This window comes from Athene cunicularia (assembly GCF_003259725.1).
Source record: "Athene cunicularia isolate RWA chromosome 4 unlocalized genomic scaffold, athCun1 chr4_part1, whole genome shotgun sequence".
Taxonomy (NCBI): Eukaryota; Metazoa; Chordata; class Aves; order Strigiformes; family Strigidae; genus Athene; species Athene cunicularia.
Genome location: NW_020799098.1, coordinates 12,589,166 through 12,616,826, shown reverse-complemented (window position 1 = coordinate 12,616,826; position 27,661 = coordinate 12,589,166). Strand labels below are relative to the sequence as shown.

The window sequence follows — 27,661 nt, the reverse complement described above, 5'->3', positions numbered from 1 at the left end:
TGCACATGCGTTTGTGCTTCTACACACAAAATATACAGCATTGATCTAGAAAACTTCAAACATACAGATTTCATGTGTTGTGTTAAGATGTCATATAAAAGCTGTAGACTTTTAAAGTTCTTGTAAGCAGATTTTTCACCCACCCTTTCCCCCAAACCAAAGTATAAAAGCATGCAGATCCCTTCATCAGTACATTCTCCACTTACCAAGAATCAGTGCATAATGACTTAAAGACCTTTTTTTTTTCTGAGGAGTTTTAATATGAGCAGATTAACAGGTCATCTGAGTTGTGCTCTTTTATTCATGGTTTGAGGAGGAATCCTTTGGGATACTTTTTCTGTCAGAGCTATTAGGGATGCAGCAGAACTTTCTTCTCCTGGATTAAGCGGACTCTGCCCACTGCACCATTCCCATATAATTCCTGCATGCGCTGTAACAATTGCGGATACTTTTACATCACTATTCATTTTAAAACAGAGATAGATCTAACGGTATTTATGGAAGAAATTTTTATTTGGTTTGGAGTTTTTGATTTTTTATATTTCTCCAGGAATTAATTTTGCCTCCCAGCAGTGGACTCATTTAAAAGCATTAAACTTCACTGAGCAGTGCTGCATCTCGCAGTACCATTCCTTTTACAGTTACAGATACCATGGCATTGCCTGTATTCCCCAAAGGCCAGGATTAAAATAACCATGTTGCAATAAACAAACGACTTTCTGTAGTGTCTAGCAGTGATGTAACTTTGTTCCCACTGAAGTCGATGGTAGCTTTCAAGGACAGCACTTCTAGGCAAGGTTTCCAGAACACCAACCCCCAAACAGTGGGATGGGTTTGTGTGTAAACTGCCAGGCTGTGTTTGACCAGCCAGTCCCTCTGGAGTGGCAATACCAAGTTTTTTTAATAGTCCTCCATGTGATGAAGATACTAGTTACTGTTTTAAACAGAGCAAAGAGATCTATAGAGAATAAACTTCTTAAAATAAGCTGGCTGATTAACTATACCAGTCTGTCACTTATTCACTTGGGAAGCTGAAGCACAAAGTAATGTGAATAAATAAATAAATAAGAGGGTGTTGTAAAGAGGGGAACGGGATAGGTGAGACAGGGCAGCTTTTCACCAGCAGGGATTCTGCTTCCACTTACAATTGTCATGAGGCCCCTCCAACACGCCACGTGCTCTAAAGGGATGTGGCTATTCATTCACTCGAAGAGGCCTGGCTTAGTTGAAAGAGAGGAAAATGTTACTGAAAAAAAAAAAAAAAATCTAAAAAATCAAGAGATTGAGACAAAAATCTCTAACAATGTGGTAAATGCTGTGGACTGCAAAAGCAGGCAGGGCACCAGAACAGCCTGGTCCTGTGAACCACTGAGACACTTGAAAGGACTGACAGGAGCTGAGGAGTCTCAGCCCTCCTCAGGGACACTCCCAAAGTGAATAAATACCCCTGTTTGTTTAAAGGAACCAATACAGACCACAGTACTGGATTTGCAGTCGTGCCTTTTACTCATACAGTTGCAGTGATGGAAAATAGTTGGCTTGCCACCAATAATGATACAGGCTGAGGGATGAAAGGATGCAACCTACAAATCCCACCACAGAAGCCACAATTTTTGTGAAGATCACATCCTTCTACAACTCTCCAGAGGCTGGTTTGTAAATATAGAGGGATATTGATAAATCTAGTGCATTTCTGAGTTCACTTTATCCTGAAATATGTACAGATTGTTTGTCGCTGCTATAGCAATGATGTTCTCAGTTGGGTGCCACGCTGTGTGCAAGATCTTCTTAGTAAAGTCCAAACTGTCGACGCTGATGTCATCTTTCCTCCGTTTGCCTCCAACACAGACTCTCCGGGGCTTAAGAATAGCTCGTGGTTTACTGCTCTCCCGGGATGCCTCCAAGGTAACATCCCGTTTGGTATTTCGGTCAAACATTCGAAAAAAGTTGTTATATGCACCTGTCATTATCACACTGCAGAGAGAAACAAAGAAAAACAAGGACAGTTAAGCAGGAGCTTGTGGGCAGTCTACTAATGTGACTGGATCAGGACAGCTGAGCTTTAACCTTAGCATAAGATGTTTTCTGGTTTCAGCTGGAAAAGAAAATAAACCAGGATCTTTCCTAGTACTACCCAGTGCGAATAAATTTGTTTCACCAATATCTTCCCTTTCCTTACTAGAGTATTCAGTGAAAATTACCCAAAAATCGCATCCTGAAGCATGCACAAGTGTCAGGACCCTGACACCATGAAATTGACTCATAAAAGTAATATGATTTAATAAGCTATTTTTAATTACCCTCCAGTTTTTTATGAGCATTTAAGGATCGTATATTTCAGGCTTCTTTCTTCCTCAAGAGCTTTACCTTTTCTGACAGCTGAGATTTACCATGATGTCAGAAACAGTCCTCAAAAAAAATTTCCAATTATGTATTTTAATGAGTATTTGGAAGAAATGTGTTTTGAAAGGTTCTGAAAAATCACACTGACTTTGCACAAGTGAATTATTTCCAGAATAAACCCTTTTGCCTTCTGAAGCCATAGACCTTTGCAAGTGTCTAGACACCATTAAACTTTGTATCTACAATGCTTCTTAGTAATAAACACATTGATAGACAGGATTCTGTCATCTTTTGTATGAAGTCTGAATGAAGCTTCAAGACAGGATATGTATCTGGGTCTGGGAGAAAGGGACAGAAAACAAACCTCAATCTGTATAAAAATTACCCCATTAATCAGCTTGTAGTTTGAAATAATGGATTGCCAGTTGCTTCATTCCCCCAGTCCCTAGGGGAGGATATTTTGTCACTAACTTTAATGAATTCAGGATTTCATCCATGGCCCTCAGGTTATTGGATTAGCATAATCATGGGTTTCAGAACCTTGTTTGAAAGCTCATCCCCTGTGAACTTTTTCCATATGTGAAGCCAGGGCCATGCGCTACTCTCCTGTCTTGGCCACAAATAGTGTCTTCTTTCTAAATTGCCATGCTGGAGGGGAATCCACCCCAAAAAGTCAGGTCTCCACAGGAAGAGCTACACAGTTCTAAGATCAGGCAATCAGGAATTATTTGCCTTTCTAGTACAGCCCAGCAGAGCATATTTCATGGGCTTCGCATTTACTAAACTAACCTCCATCTCAAATGACAGCTGCTTTAGCACTTTGCTGGTGTTTCCCACTTGGGGGGAATCTGTGTTGAGCAGCATACTGCCCAGGAGACCAGGACATGTGCAACTGGGAGAATTCAAAGGCATAAACTATACTCTCACTACAGATGCTCACTAGTTGATTAGATTAGATGCTCCTGGATTCAGGAGCTGTCTTACACTATGTGCACAGCCTCCAGCCAGTGTTGCCTTGATCTCATTTGGGGCCATTAGGAGGTACTGCAATACAAATAAATAATACACTGAGAAAAGCACAAATGGGAGCTGTACGGCTAACTGCTTTTGCACTACAGCTGTGGAGTGACAGTAGCTCCACTCGCTTCTGAGCCGCTACAGGGTAACTAGGGCGGGTGACCTGGATTTGTACACTGTGAATCACCAGCACGACTGCCAGCTCCATTCTGCTTCCATGTTTTCTGATGACATACTGGAGTTTGATGACAGCTGATTCCACACTCAGCTTTTTGCAGCTCCTGAAGTGCTAAAGGAAACTGCTGCAAATCAGACAGGCGTAGTACAGAGACAGCGTGCGCTGCCTCAGCAACAGCTCACAGCCTTCACCCTGTCGAGAGGCTGCTTTCCTGAGGTCTGCAGGCACCACACCACCAGCTGCACCGCTGCTGTGCTGCTGAGTTTGGGGATGGGCAACAGGGGCACTTTTCCATACATAGCTACAGCCAGCCCTGGCAGGGAGCTGCCTCACAGCTCTCCAGAAGCAGTACCTGCCCTTGGGTTGTCTGCAGTGAGGTTTCCCCTACCTTCCCCACCCACAGAGGCCTGGTGCAATCCTGCTTAGTAAGGCACAAATTAACAATCTCATAAACTCAAAAAACAAGAGTCAGTGTGACAGGTTGATAAAACGTATCCCAGAAGCTGCAGAAAGCCTATTGATCAAGATTAGTGCCCATTTCAGAAATTGAATCAACAGCAGTAAATCTAATGTTTCACTCCTTCCAAATCACCGTGTCTTGTCATTACAGCTCCTGCTGTAATGGTTATTCACAACATGAAAAAGTCGAGGCTATTTCATATCTCAGCACTAGCATACACAATTTGTGATGCAAACAGCCCAGCACAGTGCTGTGCTTTTTCCCTCCCCAGGCAGAATTTTGAAACAGGTTCATAACGCTGGGGCACCCTGTGCCATGGGCTGCAAAGCCGTGGTTCCCAGGGGAATGAGGAGCATCCCTCCTGAAGAGGGCAGGAACTGTCAGGGGAGCAGTTTTCATGCAGGCACAATACCAGTGCACCAAATGCACAGAGAGGTGTTTGTCGAGAAATCTTATTTTAGGAGGTTTTGCTTGCAGCAAAACTGCCTTTACAGTCCATTTGCTTTTTAATTTCTTGAACTCTCGCATATTTTTAAAAGTCTGCTTTGTTCAGTTGGATTTACTGCAGTTATTTTTTTTAACATATGTAGATGACTACTTTTCATGCTGGTCCTGTTTTTCTGCAGTTTAATGGCTCAGTAAAATATAGCATTATGTAAATGAGAAAGTGCCCATTCTTGTTCAAGGTCACAAACACAGATGGATTATAACCTTACCTGCTGCTTAAAATAACAATAAAAGAGAGTGAGAACTAGATATAAGCCTGCAATTTATTCCTGTTCAGGAAAATATAATGTACAATAATGGAATGTATGCGGTAAGGAGAATTTTTATACATCTATATTAGAATAAAAATTGTAGCTGTTCTGTATTTCCAGACTCTGCTCTGCACAGCAGTGTTAGGACAAGTGCCTGCATAAAACCCTTGCAAGTGAGGCTGGTTCAAGAAACCAAAGCAAGCCCCTCACCCAAAACACCCCACACTAATTCACAGGTGTGTAAGTTAGCAGCCCACAAAAGCTCTGCCTAACCACCTTTAATTTTATTCAGAAAGCAGGTTTACAAGTTGTGCTTACACGTGGTCAGAGGTACCATTATCTCAGCCATGCGGGGGTATTTAGAACTCCAGTGCACACACTCGCGAGCCCCCTGAGGAGCAGTGTTCAGCTAGCTCAGGCTGGAGCAAAGCTAGATAGACTGTACCCAGTTCAAACCACCACAGCTACAGGCAGCATGATTAGAAGTTATAATCATTTTTAAATAGGCAAAAAGAGCAGGAAAAAACCCCAATGGCAGCGACACGACTACTGCTGCCTTCATTTCAGGATCAGCAGCCTAGCTGGTGCTCTGGAAGGAGAGGCAACACCCCACATCTGCAGGGCCCCGGACGGATTCGCACAGCCCCACACTAACCCTCCTGTGCTGCCCAGCGGAACACACTTTCCTCCCCGCATGGCGCTGCTCTGCAGAGCACATGGAGTACTCTGTGCTTCCTCTTTTAATGCTGCTCCAAGCAAGGTCTGAGGGTTTCTGGCAATTCTTCAGGTATGCATGTTTTGAGTGACAACACAAAATGCTACTAATTTGTCCGGCCTGCCGACTGACACTGGGGCATTCCTGCTTATCAATGATGCAGTCTGAGACATCTCACTGCCAAACTTCAGTCCTCATGCAGGGTCACTATGGACCAAAGTCTTGCCCTTTTTTTTTTCCTTTACAAGCAAGACAAATTTATTCCTACAGAAGGTAAAAGGGGATGGAGAAAACCTCAGTGCAGACCAATACTCCTTCTATTAACTGACTTTCCTTCTTATTCACTCCCTAGTTGCCATTCTGTCCTTTTTAATCTCTTCCCCTCCAATTCTGACTCTGGTCTTTACCACACTTTCCAGGTAGGTTTTCCTTTACCCCCTCTTCCTTCTCCCCTTCCCTTGTTTCCCTCTATCCTGCTCTATAATTTTTAAAAACACCTTATCTGCTTTTCTCTCTCCTGCCAGTGAAGTATCCTCCTTAGCTTGACTCTCTGTTCCCTGCTCCATTGTCTCATTTTGTCATTTCCATTCTGTTCCTTTTTTCCACTCCTCATCTCTTCATTTTACTTTTGAAGGTGTTACTGCTCACCCTTTCTTTATGATCTCCCACTATTTCCAGTCTTGCTTACTCTCACAGACAACTTGCTCAGCTCTCAAGGGGCTTCCATCCTTGCCTTCTCCAGGCTGAAAGCTGGAGAAATGAGCTGGTGGGCAGGTCTTCTCTTTCATCACATACAAATGACCGGTTCCTGTGTTCTTGAATCTGGCAGGAATTTGGTAATGCAGGTTGTGGCACCAGAGATGTCAGGATGCTGTGAGATCTGCAGGGCTCGGTTCATCATATACCAGCTTACCATGGGTTGCAGGGAAGAAAAAGCACTGCTGGTTGACTATTTTTATTCTTGCCAAGGGCTGTATAAAAGGGGTTTGCATGCAACCATGTGTGCAATCTGCGAGATTTCACTACCATGTGTACCAGTGCAGACCAGCACATGTGTAGTCTCCTGGGATTGACACGCAAGGTCCACCAGACTTGGTTCCATGACAAGCTGACCTTATGAGAAGAAAGGATTGGTTCCAGGAAAACTCTTCAAAAACATTTTTCATTGTTACAACAAAGGGAAAGAAGGAAGTACTGTTGCAAGCAGTGGGGTCTGCTGGCATTTTGGGGAATTTTTCTTTACGCTGCCTTTGTAAAACAACAGACTCCCCATCACAAAGAGGGAACTTCTTTAAACCTCCTGTTGAGTATGCTGATGGAAAACTGGAGACATCATATTCAGGGATGTGGCACTTCAGTACAGCTGGCTGGGATAAGACTGGGAATAAGAATAGGGGATCCCCAAGTCCATCCAACCTAATATTTGACATGCTGCCAGACAGGAATAGACTGTAACATCTCATTCACTGGGACCTGCCAATTCTACCTGATTAGAGTGAAGGCTGATGGATATTCAGTGGGATGAATGACAGTTCAGTAGGAAAGGACTGACTGAACAGTTATATGTGACTTCATTCATCTGCTTACAATATATCACTTATCATGATGGTGTTCAGAAGTCCCCCTGGAAGGGTTCCCATACACCCATTTATTTGAAATCTTAAAAAAAAAGAATAGTAATTAAGGTGTCCACTTACTACCATGCAGAATTACTATATTATTTTTTTTCTCTTATTGGCTTCTGTAACTCACAAACAGTTGCAAAAGTGCTAATTTTTGAGGTACAACTGAAATAACAAAATGAGTTTGGCTGACAATGGGAAGATAACAGTGTCATGCAGGTCATTATTAAAAGACTTGACTTTGGAAGTGAATGGAAGAACTAAATTAAACTGCTTTATAAATAGAGCTCACATACTCTACATAGTCATGTAATGATGTATATACAATAAAGATCACATGATTTTAGTGTAATATACTCAACTACAGATAATATGTGCTCATCTGGTTGAATTAGTGTAAGACCCCTGCTTGACTCCCTCCCCTGACCACTGTTGTTGCCAAAGTACATAGTGATTAATGTGCCCTTCAGCAAATGAGATCAGCTCTGTCTGATCATATTAGTTCCTGTTCATTGGAGTAACTGAGCATCAATCACGTTCTAATCAGAGATCACGTACATTGATTTTTTTTTTGTAAACAGCCTCACCATCAGGTTCTATCACAGCCTAGATTAACTTCTTAGTAATGCAAAAGTTAATGAAAAATATTTTCACCTAAATAATAAACATGCTTTTATTTTTAACTGAACAATCCTGCCACTTTAAATTATCATTGTAGTTTTAAAGTCTGCAAAAAATAAAAATAACATGTTTAGAACTGCAGTTGCTTGTTATGTATATGTATTAAGTACTGTACTGCAGCATCTCTTAAGAGTATCATTGTTAATACGCACTGCTTACCTTTAGCAGTAGTACTTTTTTAAAAAATACATACCAAAAGGATCAAATTAAGTGACCTTACTATTAAAATGAACTCTTCTTTAAGGGTTACTGGTACCTAAATATAATTTAAATTATAATCCACCAAAAAAAATTAATCACTGTAGTGTGTAGCAAAACAATACTTGTCATACACAGAAGCAAGAAGCTCAGAAGAGTGATTGTTCATCAAAAGATGAGTATCAGGGCTAATATATTTGTCTCTTAAAAAGGAACAACTAAATTAAAGAGATCCCTTATCTTTTGTCAAATGTTGCCAGCTACTCTACTCAACAGTTTCTTACAATCAAGAGCAGCGTATTGTGTTTAGTGACAGATTTGGTAATTGTGCATGACTAACAACGCCTCAGTGTCTGGGCAGTACAATAAATGAAGCCCTCACAACCTAATGTTCCCAGTTAATAATTACTTAATGCATTGATCTTTCTGATCTGTCAAGTAGGAACAAAAATATTACACTCACTTTAAATCCTGATATTGAATAATATTTCTATTATTACCAGGCAACTATCCAGAGAGCAGTTTTACCACATTAACAAGGATGGCAGCACTTCATCTGACTACAGGAGAAAGGACTCTGGGCCTGAGAAGAAGTGGCTGTCCATCCTGTACAGTGCACTGGGAATTCCCATCAAGGATAAGCAAAATGGTTTGAAAGGACCTGAAAAGCCCTAAATCTTTGTCAAAGTTTCACAGTGTCTGAATTATTTGATTGCGCTGTTGTTCTGTGCCAGATTTAGGCAGGGATCAGCACTGTCCGTATTTCCAAGAAATGCTTTAATTTTAGTATTTCTAGTAGGACCAAACTCAAGTAGTAACCAGTCTACCGATCAGCCTTCTGTTAAAACATCCATTCATGCGTGAATTTGGAAGGTTCAGAGAAAAGCCCCAAAACCTGGATCTTCCCCTAAAATTTCTGTGGGTCATTCCCACTTTCTGACCATATCAGAGCCATTTCCAAACAGTTTGTGCCTAAGTTGCAGTCACAGCAATCTGGGAAGTATTTTGCCCAGTGTGGTCCACCTATGTTATTTTTAATAGCCAGCAGTTTGTATCAGAGAGGATACACAATGCTGAGTTAATGCCTGTCAGAAAACACATTGACCTAGAATGCAGACGACAGATAATGGAAGTATATCGTTTCGTTTACATAATAAATGATACAAGGTAAAAGTTTTATGTCTTAGTAAAGATAGAATCTCTCCATTGGGCAGGTACAGAACTGAGCAGAGGAAAGTAGTCTAAAGAGAAGATGCCCCCTGTACAGTGCATGGCGTTACACTTTATCTGCATTTGTGAAACACGGTACTGGAAGAGACCTTGTTCTGCACTTCCAAGTTCAGAAGTGCTTGTCACTTTAACTGATGTTTCATATAACTGTCTTCACAAATTTCTTGAGCACCATTATCAAAACAATTTAGCTTCTTACAACTCTACTACTCAGGACAGGAAGACTGCTCCACACTGTCACTGTCTGGCGACAGGTATAAACTATGAATTTTCAGGCTATAATTACCTGTTGTCACTCAATACCTCTTTGCTGTTGTGTTATTATCATTCACATCCATCCTAGCTAGATGCTCTTCCTCCCTATGTACACATCCTTCATATACTTACTAGAAGCAAGTATAACCTTGGCTTCTTTTTTGTCAAGCTGATCAAAACCAAACTCCTGCCCTGTCCTGTCTTTAAAGCAGCTGTCCATTTGCCCAGTTATCTGTTCATCCACCTTTGAGATGAAGGACAAGAAATGTGGAACTGCAGTCCAAACGTCTTTGAATAAGACCCTAACATAATGTCACCACTACTCCTTTCTCTGCTGGATATCCCAGTCTTGCCCATTCAAGGATCACATTTGCCTTTCTGACAGCTGCCCCACACTGTTTCATTGCCCAGTCCAGGGAGGCAGTCTGGCTTCAAATACAAGGAGATGGACCGTTTTTCCCAAGTGAGAGGCTAAGTGAGCTGAAGTCACAGTTCCAGGCTCTCAACGAATGCCAAACTTTTGCCTCTTGGCTCACAGCTTTGCTGAGCCAGGAGTCACTGTGTGCCATTCAAAACTGGCTCCTGTGCTCTCTTTCACATGCATTTTGTAGTCTGCCAATCCCTTCCACAGTCACCGAGAATATAAATGTCCCTGTGAGTTGTTTCCAACTGATAAGATGAAGGTTTGTGTTTTAACTCACCTTGCATTATACTCTTGGATAGAATGCATTTTTATTATCCCAGTCCTCTCACCTGCTCAGTTATTCCTGCACAATATTCCTACTCCCCAGAGCACTGCCACCATTTGCTAACATTATGGCATTAGCACATTGCATCCTCGCTTGCACTCTCTGGCTTGTGGTGTCAATATTTCTCATTAAAATATTCAACAAGATACTATGTCCAAAGATAAAAACAAGGACCTCTCCTTCAGTGCACAGGGAAGGGGACTGCTCTGATGGAGGTAGGGATCAGAAGAAACTCTCATTTGGCACCAGTTTGCAGAGAATCAGTGGATGCCTGTGACTGCCTTTCCTCGCTCCCCTTTTCCAGTAAATTAAATTAATTTCTGAGGCAGCTCATATGTAAATACAGGATCACACAAGCTTCCTTAGTGTGTTGGTGGGGCTGTGTGAGTTGGCAGCATTCTTTTTAACTTTTGCAGCCTACTTATGATTTTGGTGAAAATGGACAGAATTTGAAGGGTTTTTCTTCCCCCAAGGCATGAGACAAGATTAACAAAGTATACACCATGTCAAAGGAGGTCAGAGACACAACTGCACCAAACACTTTTTATCAATCCGAACATGTATGTGAATATGTAAACTGATGTGGAAAATAATCACGTGTAACACTTGTTTTCCATCATAAGGGATCTCTTTTGCTAAATGAAGACAGTGATGGACATACGGAGGGGTTACCTGTCTGATCCATTCCATGCACATTCAAACTTGTCAAAGATGCAGTCATTTTCATAGAGGGAACACAACTTGCTCCTAAGGTAATCATGGACCTGTTTCAAAGAAAATAACTATTGTTATTGTTGAAATAAAACAAAACTCCACAACCAGCCCCCCGTTCTCTGCTTTATCTCCCACATTCACTTTCAAAATATGCTGCACAGATTGGTAGCTTTGCAGAAGATGTGTTTAAACACTAAAGAAGCTATCTGTATTTTTCCACAACCCAATTAACCAGGTGCTACTGAATTATTGTTGCAGGAAGGCATGAAGCATACCTCCCTCAGCAGGCTGCAGACCACCCCTCTTCAACATATTTGTTTCCTGCTTGGGTGATTTTCTCAGTGCTAGCCTAATTCCCAAAGACATTTCACCAGCTGATACCCTAGATGTGCTAATTAATGTGCAAGAAATCTAATTTAAATAGTAACAAAAATGTCATATTCCAAGGTAAGTGGACTCTCAACTTGTGGCAGCAAGAACTTGGCTCTATTAAAAGAACCTGTAGGGTATGGTATTACATATATTTGGGTAAGGTATTTCAGAAGCCAAATACAGTACAAGGCTATAGTTTCACAGGCTGGAAATTGGAACACTAATTTAGCCCAAGGATATCTCCTATTTGGCTGAGACTTAAAAAGAACGTTGTAAATTCTCACTTACATACTTGAAAAGTGGGACTAACCAGCAGAAGACCTCTCCTCTGGGCCACACATCTCTGCTGATCAAAGGTTATCATAAAGAGATAGATCTCATGCAAACTGTTTCAATCCTTTGCTGAATTTGATTAGTTTTCCTTCTGGATGATTGGGTTCATTCCGCAAGGAAATAATGAGCTAGAAAATCCCTGCCTGGAGGAATTTACTAATGCACTCTCACTCCTGACATTTTTAAATCCTGTTTTAGAAACTGTAAAACAAAACTGTGTAGATGGCCTCTCTGAGCACACATACCAATCCAATAGCCGAGAGGCATAATTTAGCTCTGTCTTACAGAGGTACTGGTTCTTGCAAGTCCAGGGAGACTGTTCCTGCTCATGGATGTTCAGCATCCTCCTCTGGCCTGAGGGCATAAACATTTCTTCTAGTAAGATAACTTATATCAAGACCAGACAAGGGACAATGACCTTTCACATATTTTCTTTACAGTAACCCGTTTTCAGTAGCCAAATTGTACAGCAGCCTAAGAATATTTGTAATGTAAGGTTATTAAGGATTATAAATTTTAGTTATGGATCAATTTTCATTAATAGATGAGTGAACACTGAGCTGTATATCAACTGATAATGTCTTATACAGCAAATAACAGGCAAATGGTAGATGCAGATAAAACATTTCACAATTAAATTAATTTACCCTCATGAATAGGTCAGAACGCTTCTAGTACTGATGCAGTTTCTTGCACCTCCTGTAATTAAATCCTTTCATTTTCTCTTTACTTAAAGCCTGTAAATGTTAGCAGTGTAACCTGTTACAGAACTGGAGTTCTTTCCTTTGATGAGCTCCCAACACTCAGAAGAAACAGAAAGGTTGGGTAAGGCAGAAGGAAGTAGATCACATTTGCCTCATTGTCATTTCTAGGTCTTCCTCTTGTTATCATTTCCAGCAGCCATCTGTCATGACCACTGTCATGTATACACCCTTTGTAAAGTGTGCCCAACTCCACAGCTTGGAGCTGTACCTTTCTCTCAGCTCTGACAAAAAGCATTTTGCAGTTCCTCTCTCAGATTTCTTACTGATCTCTTCAAGGTCTCAACTCCTGTTTTCTGGCCTGTCTGCAGACTTGCACTACTACCATGGACAACCAGCTCGCTCTTCATGTGGACCCTCTGTTTACCTAATTTGACCATATTCAGACCCTCAGAGTAATTGTGAAAAAACTAACTGGAAGAAACACTTAATTTTCACCTTGTTTGCATGTTCATATACCACTACCAATTGAGGCTAAAATCAGGTTTGCCTTGTCTGTTACTTTTTTTTTTTTACCACATATGAATAAAACTTGAATCCAAACCAAATTCATTCCTAACTAATTACAAAAGGTATTCTCATTTTCTTCACTGCACTGTTTTAGGTCAGACCTTCATGGAATTATCTAGTTAATTCCATGCTCCAAACTAATGCAGCAACATGACTATGTGGAGAACTATTTCACTGGGACTGAATAGTCACAACCAGGAATTGCACTGGTAAGTGACACAGTAGTCCAAATCCCTATGCAACAGATCCTTCCAAAAGTGGATCAAGCTATTATCAGCTTGTTCACCTCTGGTTTCTGCCAGTATGGTTCTGCTTGGATAAGTCATCTGGCAGCATCAGAAAAGTATCCTGCTAGGCAGGGCCACCTTGCAACAACACTCAAGTACTGGTCATTCCACTGTATTGCTTTTTAAGTGCTGTCCATTGCACCAAATTCTGCCCTTTTTTCTTTTATATGAAGCATAAAAAGGAGAAAAATATGTTGAATCACTGTCAGCAGATAATGTGTTTCAGCAAGGCTGCAACAGCTGCTCTATGCAATAGCATTCTTTTAGCTACAGCATGGTAAGAAAAAGAATTTGCATGAGAAATTCTACTTTTCTTGTGATACTAAAATTGTAACCTGATAATGAAACAGTACGGCTATAGACTTTGCTCTTTCTTACAATCCTGTGGGGAAATCTCCTATTGTGACAGTCTTCATGAGTCTGACAATCAGACACTAAGGGGCTACCATGCAGCAGATGAAACAAGAAATTTGATCTTTTAATGAGTATCTTTTAATCTTTTAATGAAATACATGTAATCCTAATTATGTGGATACATAACTGAAAATGTTAGGTTTATTGGTTGCCTTCAGGTGATCCACCAAGAAAACTTTTTGAGAGATTTCCAAGTTTATATATGGGATTTATGTATGAGAGAGATACTGTTAAGACAAATTATTTAAAAGAGTAACTTAAACCACTTTTTCTTTAGAACAGAATTTTCTTCTCTCTGCAGCTGAAAAACATGAAAGGTTGTCCAGAGCAGCTGGACCATGTGAATCCTATGGAGTCCTGTGCTATTGGCTTCCTAAGGCCTCTGAGTTCCAGATTCTCCTTTATTCGGCTGCAATATTCATCAATGCATCTACATAGTCTTCACAAGGTACTGGATAAATATTTGAAAATGAAAGGCAATCCACAGATTAAGATAAAGCAGCAAGAACACTATTATATTTGCAGGGGTTCTGCTGTTGTGTTTGGGTTTTTGTTTGTTTTTTTTTGTTTTTTTTTTTTTTTTTAATAAGCTTCTGATTGCAATAATCAGTACTGAAAATTTTACATTATACTCCTTTTTCCCAACTGAACATGGAGAAATATAACTATGTAACTCTTTAACTGGCCCCACGGTTGGGTGTCAGACTGATTTAAAGGTGACCAGCTTGTTGCACTGCTACCTACATCAGCAAAAAAAAGCAGATGTCAAAGTCAAGACAAACAGGTTGGCTTGACCAGCTATTCCTCTCCAGGGACAAGGTTGCCTACACCATTAGCATAAGTATAAAATAACATATTACCTACGTTTCCAAAATCTGAGATACAATTCTGTTATATAAAACACAGTCTTGCCCTTACCCTCCCACTCCATTTTCACAGCATATCAACATTTCTAACACATTTAGTATTACAAGTACTGCCATTTTCAGAGCAAAAACAATTCTGTAGTTTTAAAGGTATACAGGCTCAGACTTCCCAATACTAACAGGAGGCACACTGAAGAGTATCCACCAAAACGTAATGGGTGCATTAGAAAACACTGGGGCCCACTTTGTCTACTAAACACTAGCTAATAAATACCTCCAACATTATTGATGTAAAATTCTGGTTGTTTTGACAAGTCACGCTACTCTCATTACATGTTATTTGAAAAGCAATCTTAATTATAGTTACTGTGAACTACTGTACCCCACCTGCCGTTATAAAGACACAGAAAACAAGGGATTGTTTCAGCACTGTTGCAGGACTGTCTTTAAGTAAGCAGTATGAACCAGATGAATTACATTTTTCCTACTTTGCATACTCTTCTGTAGGTAGCTTAACAGTTTTTCTCATTGCATTTCCATAACAAGCAGTTTCTGTGTCACAGACATATCTTCCTTCTTCAAGGCAGAGTCAAAAATTGTAAGCTGAGCCCTCTATTGCCAAACAGAACAGATGTCAGAGTAGAAACTCAGTGCTGGCTGGAGCCACTGGCATTTTGTCTGGATAATATCGCAATGAATTCAGGCAACCAGATGTGTCTGTCTGGGTTTTTTTTTTTTTGCAAACTGCAGTGTCAGTGATGATGTCAGGGTTTAACACTGATCGCTTCTACAACTAGGCACAAGGGAGAGATGCATAGATGAAGTTTTAAAAAAAAGTTCTGAAATTACAAAGGTGTAAACTCTCAGCAGTCCCAGTGGGAGCAGAATGCTAAGCAACACACATCAGTTTCCTTCCTCAGTTTCTTTTAAATGTTAATAGTGAAATATATCATTGGAAAACAGATGCCAAAGTGAAGAGATAATTTCTCTTGTTAGAAGCATTGCTTCTTTCAAGAATCTAATCCACAGAATCCCTGACGCCCAAGGCCTTACACTTCCTTACTAATGCTGAAATTGCCCTTTTCCAGCTACAAGAATGCCACTGTGAGGATTTTAACCACCTTGATTAGCAGCTCTCTTAGCTAGCTGCTTCTCAGACCAAGCAATCAGAAGTTCAGGGAAACATTCAGTTTTTGAACTGTGAGTTGCTTTTATACTGCTGCATTTCAAGACACAGGAGATACCTACCTGGTACGTTTCTACCGGCTTTGTTTCCATGTTCAGATCCCAAACTTTGACAGTGAGGTAATCTCTTGTTAGCATGTATCTACCACTGTGACTGAATTTGACATCTGACACTGAAGAGATAATTTCTGAAAAAAATGATCTGTTACTGGGGTCTTCTGGTTCTTCATAAACTGTTCAAAGAAAAAAAAAATCAAGACAGAAATTAGAGTTCTATAAAAAAATGCTCTGTTGTACAATCTGAACTGTGCATTTCTTGTGAAACATGTAATTAAATGTACCAAGGAACATGGTATCAAATTAATTATACAACCAGCACTTAATTTATTCTTTTATCTTTATATAAAAATGCAAACTGTAAGCTTTAAATATTACAATAATTAACCCTATAGTTATGGGCCGAAAGCGTCACTTTGGGAAATCATGTAAATACACCAGTTAGTCGACTACAGGTACCTATAGCAAAGGAGTTCATCTATGGTCATCCTTTCTGGGGTCTGCACATCCTGTTCCCTGACATAACCAAAATCCAGGTGTCCCTGTCACATGAAATGCGTACATGTGGTTTCATAACAGTCTTGGCATCTCTAGGAATGGTTGTTACTCAAAGTCTGCCCTGGCTGCCAGAACCAGCTGGTCAGTTTGCAGGCTACTCACTGGTCATGTCTGAAGGCATCTGAGAGTAAATACAAGATTTTTGAAAAGCAATTTTGCAAATTCCAATTACCTCTTCCTGAGAGGTGAGCAGAAAATAGTAATTTACCATGTGGATACATGAACTACTTAGCTGATGTGTAAATGCTGACAGTTCTAGAAAGCACTAAACCCATGGTAGGTACATGCTGGTTAGCTGTTCTGTGTGCTGCATGATCCAATAAGGCAGGGGATCATGAAATATTGCTTACAGTAAGTACCTCCATACAGGGAAATGCAGCTCTTGTAGCTAGGAGATTGGTCATCCCTGTTCAGCTGTACAGAATAATGATTCTGGATGACTCACTGAATTGCAAGAACTTGTCACAACTGGCATTAGTGGGCTCTACTGCATCTGTTACGAGTCCACCAAGGTCTCTTCATTCTTCCCCCAAAAGCCTGCACTAACTCTAGCCCTGCTTACCAGGTGCCTAGAGCAATTCTGTTGCCTTTCTGCAGGTATCTGTGCCCCTGTGATCCAAATGACCTCATATGGTGAACTGTAGTAGAAAGTCAGGCTTTCAGGGTCTTTCAGTTCTCGGCAAAATCAGTAGGATTTTGGCACCAATGACTAGAATATCCTTTGAAAATTGGCAGTTTGGTGCGTGTCATTTTCGAGTTTCAAAAGCAGGTGAAGAAAAGCCATGTAACAAGACATGAAAACGTGCTGAAAGTAAAACTTCTACTGTGAGTCAAAACAGAGTTTTTTGTGCAGTCCACTGGAAAATTTCTCTCTCAATTAATTTATCTATAACTATGATTCAGACTGTTGAAAGCAACAGGTTACAGTTTCCATCAGGTGAAATAACGTTCTGCTGAAAGTTAAGGGTGAGTACGTGGGTGAAGTGTGCGAGGTAATGCAAAAAATTATGGGCAATTTTCTTTGGGGGTGGGCAGTGGAATGCAGCCAGGCGTGCACATGAGAATAAGGTCTATATTTGAACATGTACCACAAATCTAAATGGTAATGAACTACTTCAAAAAGGGAGAAAAAACTTAACTTTTCAGACAGATTGTAAACGAACAACTTTAAATAGCTCTTTAAAAATTTGCCTAGACATTCTGCAAAGCAGGTGTTTTGCAATTATCCTGTCAGATTTTCAATACAAGTCTGACAAGCACAAAGCAATTATCATTTCTCATACCTCTATCCTTTAATCTGTCCAAACTATGTTCGTGGCTGGCAGGAATTTCATCCTTCTAATTATGATGTGAAGCTGCTATTAAAACCAGGAGAGGAAAAAACCCACACACTAACAGAACTGCACCTTCATTTATAGCTGAGATATATTTTCTTGGATTTACGTGTCTTGTCGAACTCCCAGTGATGAGAAGAGGAATAATATTTGTACCTGGATAGTCTATATTTTGTTAATTAAAGAGATTAAAACATTTCATCCTTTATCTGTAGTTTATCACTCTTCTATCCTTACTACATAAGTATTAGAAAGATAGATTAATTAATCACAGAAACTAATGCAGGCATGAAAGCCTTGGATCACTACAGAAAGGTAGATAGTGGTAGAAATTTTAGTAGCAGCAGTTCTCTGTAGATAGTTCCTACAGTCAACATAACCAAGCCAGGAGAATTGTTGGGGGAAATTAAGCAGCAGCTCCGGGTGTTATATAGAAAGCTTAGCAACTAGCAGCATATTGCCTGAGCAACCAGAACAAGGCATTGGTCTCAGGAAATGAAGGTGAGATACAGTGTTCTTGGGCCTTAACTATTTCTGGTCTAGCATCAACATAAGGTAATGCATACAGTGCAAAAAAAGCACAGTCTTCATTCAGTTTGGCTAATACACAAGTTGAGTAATTGTAGACTGAACAACAGTGACAGCCATGTGACTCGGACTTCAGGCAAGCAATTCAAATTCAACCCTGGCCTCTTCAAGCTGATAGCTCACTGTTTGCAAAACCAGGTTTGCCAGCCTGCACTGGAAACACCTTTTCTGTTTGTTACAGTTTAGATTTATCTTTTGAAGGCTGCTCTTATGCCAGGGGGTAATCCAGCACCCAAAACATGAGACTTCAAATTTAGCTTACTTTATCTAAATAAATCTTGTTAGACCAGGGCTTGGAATCAGAACCTCACTGAGATTCAATTACAAATTCTATTATACTCCTTGATTTCTTGATTAACTTATTAACTAACTTTTGCCATGAAAAGGGGTATTTAACTTTCATTAATATTGTTCTTGATAACCTTTACAACACTAATTATATGAAAGACACAAAGCTACCTGTCTAGTTGCAAACTAATGAACATAGAAATCACAAATGGTGTGGTGTGCTGAGCTTTCTCCTGACACTGCTCAGACTTAAATATGACCTTGATGACAGGACTGTGGAATACAGAAATATCATGGGATTACTGAGGGAAGCTGAGCATATCTCTGAGTACAGCCAGTGTTGGAGAGGAGCCTCCAAGGAAGACACCATTCCTGCCCCTCACTCCGCTGGCAGATGCATGGGTCAACTAAGAAGTCTGCTTAGGGAAATAAAAATGCTCAATCCCTTTCTGCATGGCTTCCTGCTCACAAGTTAAAAAACAGGGTAGCTTTTCACAGAAGTAAATCCAGCCTTCCTGAATCCTGAAGAAAATCTGCAGCATAAATATATGCTGCTGCTTTCTCAAAATGAACTGCCATCTGCCAAAAAGCAAACACTGATCTCTCATGAAAAAAATTCTTAGTGTTTCTTGAATTTCTCTGATCTAATGTAGACATGGAGACTGTCCTTGCAGTCAGTGAATAGAAAAGGCATCTCTAGGGTGTGCATTTATCATGCTGAAATATATGCAGATGTTTAAAGTAAAAAAAATAAAAGGCCAGGAACCGCTAGAGTGGTAGAGTAGGTGGGAAAGTCCATCTCACTCAGCTTCCCCTCCAGACATCGGCCAAAAGAAAGTAGATACCGTGGGCAGTAGCTAAAAAGTGTGGTGCACGCACTTCCCACTAGCACCCTTGTGGGTCGCATCAAGCCAGTGAGTTGCACTCTGGGTGTTGTAGGTGCTGCTGCTGCAACTTCCCACCTATTTTAATATGGGCCTGTTGCCACAAACTTGGAAGCTATACATTTTGGACAAGGCACATTCAATAAAGGAAAAAACCCAAACAACCAACCAAAACTAATCTTGAAGTTCAATTTTAAACAAGAACTAAAGGCTGACAAAAATTAGAGGTACCATGTGAATGTAACCTTTCTTACACATCTTGTTTCTTAGTTTTAGATTCATTGCCAAAACCATCTGATGACGTGTAGACTGGAATGTCTCACTCCACTCAAAACACACCACAATCTGCAAAGGCCATGAGCTGTGACTGCATGCTTTGATATCCCACTATAATGGTGAGAGAGAGACCGCTAGTCACCGATACTGCGTCCTCTTCAACTTCACCAGCTACCTTCCACTGCTGTACTGTATTCCAGTTTCACAAATATGGAATCTTGAGAAAGAGATATCAAACAGCTAGGAACACAGAAAAGTGATAAATCAAACAGCACTACTGTGTGCACTCCACTGAAAAATAGTGAGTAGATTGCAACTAACCATTATTCTACCGATAGCCAAAAATAACACCCTCAGAAAACATAAATTCCCATGTCATAAAAGGTTTTTCTCTCTTTGTCCCACTTCCAAAGATACACATTTTTGATGGAGTCATTAGTATTTTCCAGACCTCAGCACCACTGAAAATTAGTATTTCGTTTGCTGGGCAGAGCTTTCATCACTGCAGGGTGTAAACTTGGGCATATGTGAACTCTGAAAAATAATAGTAATGCTAAAAATGGCTCATATGGTGGGTGCAGTGTCACAATCCAATATAACAAACAAAATCCTCTATTCCTCCCAAAATCACTGCAACAAGCATATACTACGCTATAGGACCTTGGGTAATGCCTTGGCTGAACTTTCAACATTCCTTCCACTTCTTTTCCTCTTACCTTCATTCTTTTGCCTGGATGAAATAATAATACAAGTACTCACAGCACTGTTGCAAGGGAGATGGTTCCAAAATACAAATAATGTTTTTAAAAACACAAAGAAAAAGTATCTATTTAAAGGGAAAGCAATAACAGTATTTGAGATAATATGGGACAGGAGTTAGAAAAACAGTCTAATATAATAAAGTTTATTTGGAGCTACTTTTTATTTTCAATCTGAATTTATAAGTGTATAATAGATTGATGAGATAAAAGAAATGTCAACTGTATTCAGTTAAACATCTTTCATTGCTTTTAAAAGAGAAAAACATAGAGTATAAGCTTTGGCAAAATTCTGTTATGTGCCTGAGAACTTGATGGCAACTGCAAGGGTTTTCTGTGAAAGATCAGTAAACAAAACAAAGAGAAACACAGAAGAACGGAGAAGACCCTTGATGATAATGCTGTGTACTCCTTAAGGTATAAGGAGATGAACCTTGAAAATTTGTTACTGCTGACCAAAAGCAGAACTATGGATAAACCCAACTTTTTTCTATTACAAAGCCAAATATGTTTAAAAATAAAAGCAAAGATGAATCATTATTACATATATTGCAGAACATGTGATTATCTGGGGGAGGGAACAAAAACAAAACCACGGAAAACTTGAAGATAAAAGCATACCGGGCTCCACAGATTTGCTAAGAAATTCCATCATTCATAGAATAAAATTATAAGCAGCTTTAAAGTCATTCCCTATCACAGAAAAACAAAGCTGCTTCTGAAGCTATTTTCTTTCTACTTAGGAACAAATAATAACTTATTAAAGCTGTTTTCTAGAGGATACTGTTTATAATTTGTACGCTGTCCTTAAAACTTCTTTTTTTATAGCATTTAGGCATTGTCTCTTAGATTTAAGTCCCTGGAAGTCCTGCACCATTAAATAAGCATCTCTCCCTCCAAAGACAGTTAATAGATCTAGAAAATTTTCTAAGGGTCACAATCACACAAATGTTCAAGGGTCACAGTTACAAATGGGTGAGGACAGTTTTGGCAACACTGGAAACAGAGGCTGTGGGGTTAAGGAGGAGGGGATAGGACCACAGAGGCCAGAGCCAGCAAAGGTACTGGAACAAGAGAGAGAGAAAATTTTTATTTTTTATTATGCAAGCATGCAAACAGTCTGCAGTCAGGCTGAATTAAGGACCTATTACAGATAACTTTTGAGTTACACCAGTACACACACAACAGGTGTATTTCAACTGGACCTGGAAAAACTGGTGGTGGACCAGGTAATATCTCAGTGGCCTTTAAGTTTCAAAACCACAGAAAACAGATGCAGTCCCAGGCCAATTTATAATCTAAATTAATTCTCTCTTTTGTTTCAGATCCCAAATGCAAATGGCTGCAATAACTGATCAAAATATATTGAAAAACGGTACTTTGAAATGTATGGAATTTCATCCATCTTGACAGACTAGCCACGACAACTTGCAAAAAGAACAAGAATCAATATACTCTCCTGATAGCTGATAAATATACACTTTTAAACATTCTTTTTTTTCTGGAATACATGGTTATACTAATTAAATGTTTCTCGCAAAACATGATCCTAAGCTAAAAATCTTACAAATGATTTAACTAGAATATGTTTAGATGGCAAATTAGCACCATTCCCTAGGACAGATTTGCTTCACCACATATATTTCATAAAGTTTAGTATAAAAAAACTAAGCTAAACTTAACTGAATTTATACAAAAATACCAATCTCATTCATTTTTTAAGACCATGACACCTGTTACTCTCCCTCAACACAGAAAGCATTAATTTTTCCTGCCATTTAATTCAAGATATGCTCATACGTCTGAGTTCTGGTCTTATCCCTAATGCGGTAGAAGTCTCAAGAAGACACAAAAATGAGCAGTAACAACGATCAGAAGTACCAAATTACTTCCATGCAGGGCATGACTAAATAGAGTGGGACTCCTCAGCCTAGGCAAGACTGAGGGGTTTGTAATTAAGAGTGACATGGAAAGGATGAATAGGGAATGACAGTCCGCTTTGTACAGTGTCTCTTCCAATCAACAAGTAGGGGTCACCAAGTGAAACTAAAGGGTAAATACAGAGCAGATGGTTCTTCACAAGCTACTAAAGACTTTACTGAAAGATATTGTGAATAGTAAAAATTATACACAGGTTCAAAAGTAACCGCATAAATTCAAGGGAAAAAACCCAACATCCATTTGAGTTTTGTTAAATGCAGTAAGTTCACTCTCACTGAAGTTTTCAACTGCAAATTGTAGAGGTTAAAGATAATATATTTGCTCTCTTCTTACATTTTCTGTTGATGTTGCTACTGCCCACTATCAGAGCCAGAATACTGGGCTAGAAGGACCTCTGGTCTGGCCAGTCGTTATTTTGCCCTGTTTAAAATCTACTTTAGAATTTCATACAAGAGTTCCCAAGTTCATTCTAAGAGAATTAAGACCAATTGTAAAGCTCCCTCTGAAATTTATGGTCTCTTTATGCCTTTTAGCTTCATTGTTTGTGATAAGTTTGATTTACCATTGTTATTTATCTTTTACTACCTCAGTGTTTTACTGTTTTGTACTGAGCCAATCCATTTATACATTCACCTTCTTCAGAAAGTCTCTTTTAAGATCAGGATGCTCTGTTAATGAGAAAATCTTGCCTTCATGTTCTACACCGGTTATACATGTGTGGGAATTTTTGAGTCCACCTTCATAAGCAATCTAAAATACAACTATTTTATATGACATGAAGTATAAACAACTAACCACAACTATTTAACTTTTTATATTACCGTAACCTGTAGTTGCTTATCCTGTTTTAAACTGAAAAATCAGTATCTTTTAATATCTCAATTTTCTATTTGTTTTTATATAATTCAGGGGGCACATCTTCATGCCCTGGCCACTTAACACATCATTTTCCTTCTCTGAGTAAAAGCAAGCTTCTGAAGCTACCTCCACACCACAAGACTGAAATTCCACCTACTGTAAAGCATTCCTTTATCCAGTGACCCAATATTAAAACTAGGCTTTCATCAATGCCTCTAGAGAGTATGGCTTTTAAAAATGAAGCCTCAAATCAATATTTAAGAAACTGTTTCACCATCCGCAGTGAGTTGCTGCAGCTTGTCGCAAACCACAAGGGATAGAGCATTAGTGCTGAAAGGCAAAGCCAGATCAATAGCTAAACATCAGTGGGTGGGAGCTTCACTACGGAGTTGCTTATATTAATGTAACTTTGCCAGTGAGTTTGTTAATAAATCGTGCTAAAGAGAGCAAGGAAGTGAAACAATGAAAAGCTAACCTAGAACATCAAGCCTTTTTAACCTCAGTCTCACAAAGACTTATGAGCATGTTTACTGCCATGTGTTGTGAGCAATCCCATGGAATTAATGGGACATAAAACTACTACTCCTCTACAGCCAAATTCATGTGTAAGTCTTTCTGGGTCTTGATATATAAGGTTAGTGATAAGTGGTTTGTTTTTTTTTTTTCCCCAGTGAAACAGGATCTTTAAAGAATAATGTTGGCTTCATGAGACACTGAAAAGCAGTATTTGTTGCTATTAAAAAATTAAGCAAACAAGACAGGAATTTTAATAGACTGAATAATTAAAGCAATCTCACAGCAATTATTTGCTTTATCTGTGTGTGGTTGGGGGAGAGGGGTTAATGAAACACCTCTTCAATCATAAATCATTTACCACTGCTTCAGGCTTTTCTCTTTCCTCTTACTATTTGATAGCTAGAAGTACATAAATGTTTTTTCTTACTCTGATTTAATTTTAACATACCTTGCACAACTGTAGGAAATATTATATCGACATTCTGAATTTTCATTAGCCATATTTTAAATGTCTTTATTACACATTCAAACTAAGCAGAATGGAAGTTTTGGAGCCCATGTGCAATCTCCTACCAAATTTCAGTGGGATTCCTGCGCAAGGAAGGATTCTTCCAGGATCCTCTTTAGTGTGCATGAAATTGCAGTAACAGATCTTTACTGACAGTCATAATTGAAATATTATCAGGATACTGGCATATTTTTTCATTGAGAATATAAACCCAGCAATGAATACATGCCTTTGCAGTGCATGCTTATAAAAGATATTCAGAATTAGGGTAAGGAGAACAAGCCTTTACTAAAAGACAGGGTCAAATCATTATGGAAGCTCAGGTAAGTTTCACTCCTGTCACATGAAACCTTGCAGTTTTGCCTGAAGTGGATATTATTTTGACAGTGACCTCTCAATGCACAAAATGAGAATGGTGGCTGTCTCCCTCTCACATGATAACCTGACATGAGACCAGACACAGAAATAAAAAGCACATTTTAGATGTAAAGCTCACATAAAAGGAAAACAAGTTGTCTCTTCCAGTCATACAATAAGCATCATTCATTTGGAAAGGTCAATATTAATTAGCAAATCCAACAGGGATATTCTGTCACAGGCTATTTTTGTGCATCTGATTGTTCTCTGTTGCAAATGAAAAAGAAACTATATACAGTTAGAGGTCTGAAAGCTATCTTAACTCTGAAATTCCAACCTCCTTTAAATGACTGGTAAATATAATTAACTTAATTTTTAAAAAACAACATGTTCAAGTAGATTATCCTTGATTTCTGTTTCCACAGTTAGAAATTCTTAAATTAAAAATCCAATGTGATCTCAAAAAACCCAACAGATAACCAAACTGAGTTACATGCCAGACTGACAGGATAGTGACTTATCCTTGGGAAAGGGCTGACATTTCTTTCGTGCCTGGATTTCAAATTAAAATGTGGAAAAGGACTCTCAAAAAAAAAAAGACAGTACCATCTTTGGGTCACAAACCAAACCCCAAATTCACTCCGCATTGCTCCAAAGATCATTTTGTACTTTTAAGATATTGATTGTCTATCCCATGGAGTTGGGAAGGCACCAGCTGAGATGCTTTGTGCCTTACACGGAGAGTCCAGAGAAGATGGCTTAGGATTGCCTGTCATCTAAAATGGCTCTAAATGGCTTCTGTTAGAGGATCAGATGTCAGAAGCTGCTTAAGTCTGTACGGAGGATGGAAAGCATGAACTAATGGTGACAGGCTAACTGCGTTATGTAACCCCAAAGTTTGTATTTTAAAAACCACCACAGCACATGGAGCAATAACGTTGAAACTGCAGCTCCTCTTTACTTGGAAGTATTTTATTGTAGATTTTGCACTTGGGTAATGACTAATTAGAAACAGGGTTTTAGTCTACAAATACATATTAAGAAATGAACACTAAAAAAGCCCTTAAAGCAACATACAGTGTTTAAATAGAGCACAACTTCTGAAGTATGCAATGACTTTAAGATATTAAGGCTATTACATGGAATATCAATAGGAGTTATACTCATGAGTGACAAATTTCCATGTTGCATAAGTATACAGTTTCTATTTACCACTTAATACTGAATTTAATAATTCTGATGAACTACTAAAACTGTTCTTTTTTTCTGACTTCACATGCTCAAGCTCAGTTTTCTTTAGCTGACTGTTTTATATGATGATTTGCTGAAACAGCCATATGTACATATCTAGTCTACAAGCTGTTTAGAAGAATCATCTTACCTCCACGCAGATTTATAAGGAGCTCTGAATATAATATTAGCAAGAATATAACAAAACCAAACTAGCAACTATTTATTAATGGAAAAGTTGCATATTATACTGCTATAAGTATTTTTTGGTCAGGATGCTCTTACTGTAACAACATCCTTATGCTTTTCTTTTTCATTACCTGAATCCCTCCCATAAGAATTTATGGAATTTGGGGTGGGAGATAGTTCTTTTATTTCTGGGATGTTTCCAGCTAACTGCTCTAACAATTACAGTTCTGCAGTTGTTAACTTCCCTTGTTTTGCTGCTGTCACATATGTCCCATATACTGCCTTCCTTCCACGCTGCATTGCCATGCATATTACCTGAGTAACCTCAAAGATGACCTTTGGGTATTTTGCCATGTACGCTATTTAGATGAAAGCTTCCATATTCTTTAAATTAATTCCCTAGTTCTTGCTGCTGGAGTCTGACTTTCATATCCATCTTAAATCTTTACCTACAACCTTCTGACTGCAAGAACAACTTCTTCTTTAATTCCCATCCCTCTAATATTCTAAATAAGCAGGAACATCCACCTCTTTTTTCACCTCCTCTCCAGAATATCTTGATGGAATTCTCTCCCACTACTAGTGAAGTCTGATAATAACACAGAACAGTATTATGTATGTATCACCCCTACAGTTACAGATTGGTCTTTCCTGGATATCCATTTATAAAGGCTACATATGTTTTGCTTTTGATTGCTCACCCAGCATTGCATGATCTATTAAAGAAGTGTTAAAACAAGCAATTTCAGGTAGTCTATTAGAAAACCAACACATTTTATCACACCTTATCAGTATCTCAATGATCATTTTAAACTCTGCTACTGACCTGATATTCTTTCAATGCCTTATGGAGAGATTTGGTGGTCTAAGATCATTTTTCTAAGGGACAGAGGTCCCCATTACAACTCATCACACAAATTGGCAGCTTGCTAATAAATCTCAGCATAGACATCAAGGATGAGGAGATATGGAAAATGTCTCTTGTCTCTTCCATGTCAGAGCCATGAAAGATTTATAAGGGCAACCTTGTAGTGTTGCTGTCACTAATGCTGAACAGAGATTTTGCCACTGAGTTTGGCAAACCAGAAATCTTCAAGAACACTATAATTTATTAACATCCTGTGTCAGTGACTTACACTACAGATATTAGTATGTAATTTATTTATAAAGTATGGCATAGTAATTATTCACAGCACTCTCTAGACCTGTGCAAAAGGGCCCAAAAGCTGCAACTAACTTTAGCCCAGCTATAGAGATCTGGATAACAAAGGGTCTGAAAAACAAGCAAAACCAAAAGTTCATAGAGTATGTTCAGCATTCAGGTATTTTTTATAAGTTTTACATTGAATCTTTTATCCCTAAAAATATGTACATCCATTATGATCTCAGAACAGCATCTGAAATACAGTACATAGTGATATTAAGAAAGCATTATTGCATGGCAGAACATGAGGGTTTACAGTGACTAGTAAAGTCACTGTAGCTGGTTTGGTTGAGAATTTAGATCAATTATGGGAAAAGGTGGAAACGTGAGCTGAGCTAGGAGAGTAAGGTACTGATCATGAGTATGCACCACGTGTAAAGCAACTGTAAAGAGGAACCAGATGCACAATGAAACAACCAGAGCCACAATGTGCAAATATTTCATTTCCCATATAGATTGGTTTTTAT

At 39.1% G+C, this 27,661-nt stretch overlaps 1 protein-coding gene across 7 annotated transcripts in view; it reads right to left on the bottom strand.

Annotated features, from left to right (window-relative positions):
- Nucleotides 1-247: 247 nt before the first annotated feature.
- The window catches only part of PPP2R2C (protein phosphatase 2 regulatory subunit Bgamma), a 142,247-nt gene continuing 114,833 nt past the window's right edge, over nt 248-27,661 (bottom strand). For all 7 annotated transcript variants that reach the window (XM_026846800.1, XM_026846797.1, XM_026846802.1 and 4 more), the window contains 3 exons: nt 15,712-15,881; nt 10,879-10,970; nt 248-1,974 (listed from right to left, as the gene is read on the bottom strand). In XM_026846800.1, the coding sequence (XP_026702601.1) occupies nt 1,683-1,974; nt 10,879-10,970; nt 15,712-15,881 (554 nt within the window). In that variant the 3' untranslated portion in view covers nt 248-1,682. The remainder of the gene's footprint in view (nt 1,975-10,878; nt 10,971-15,711; nt 15,882-27,661) is intronic.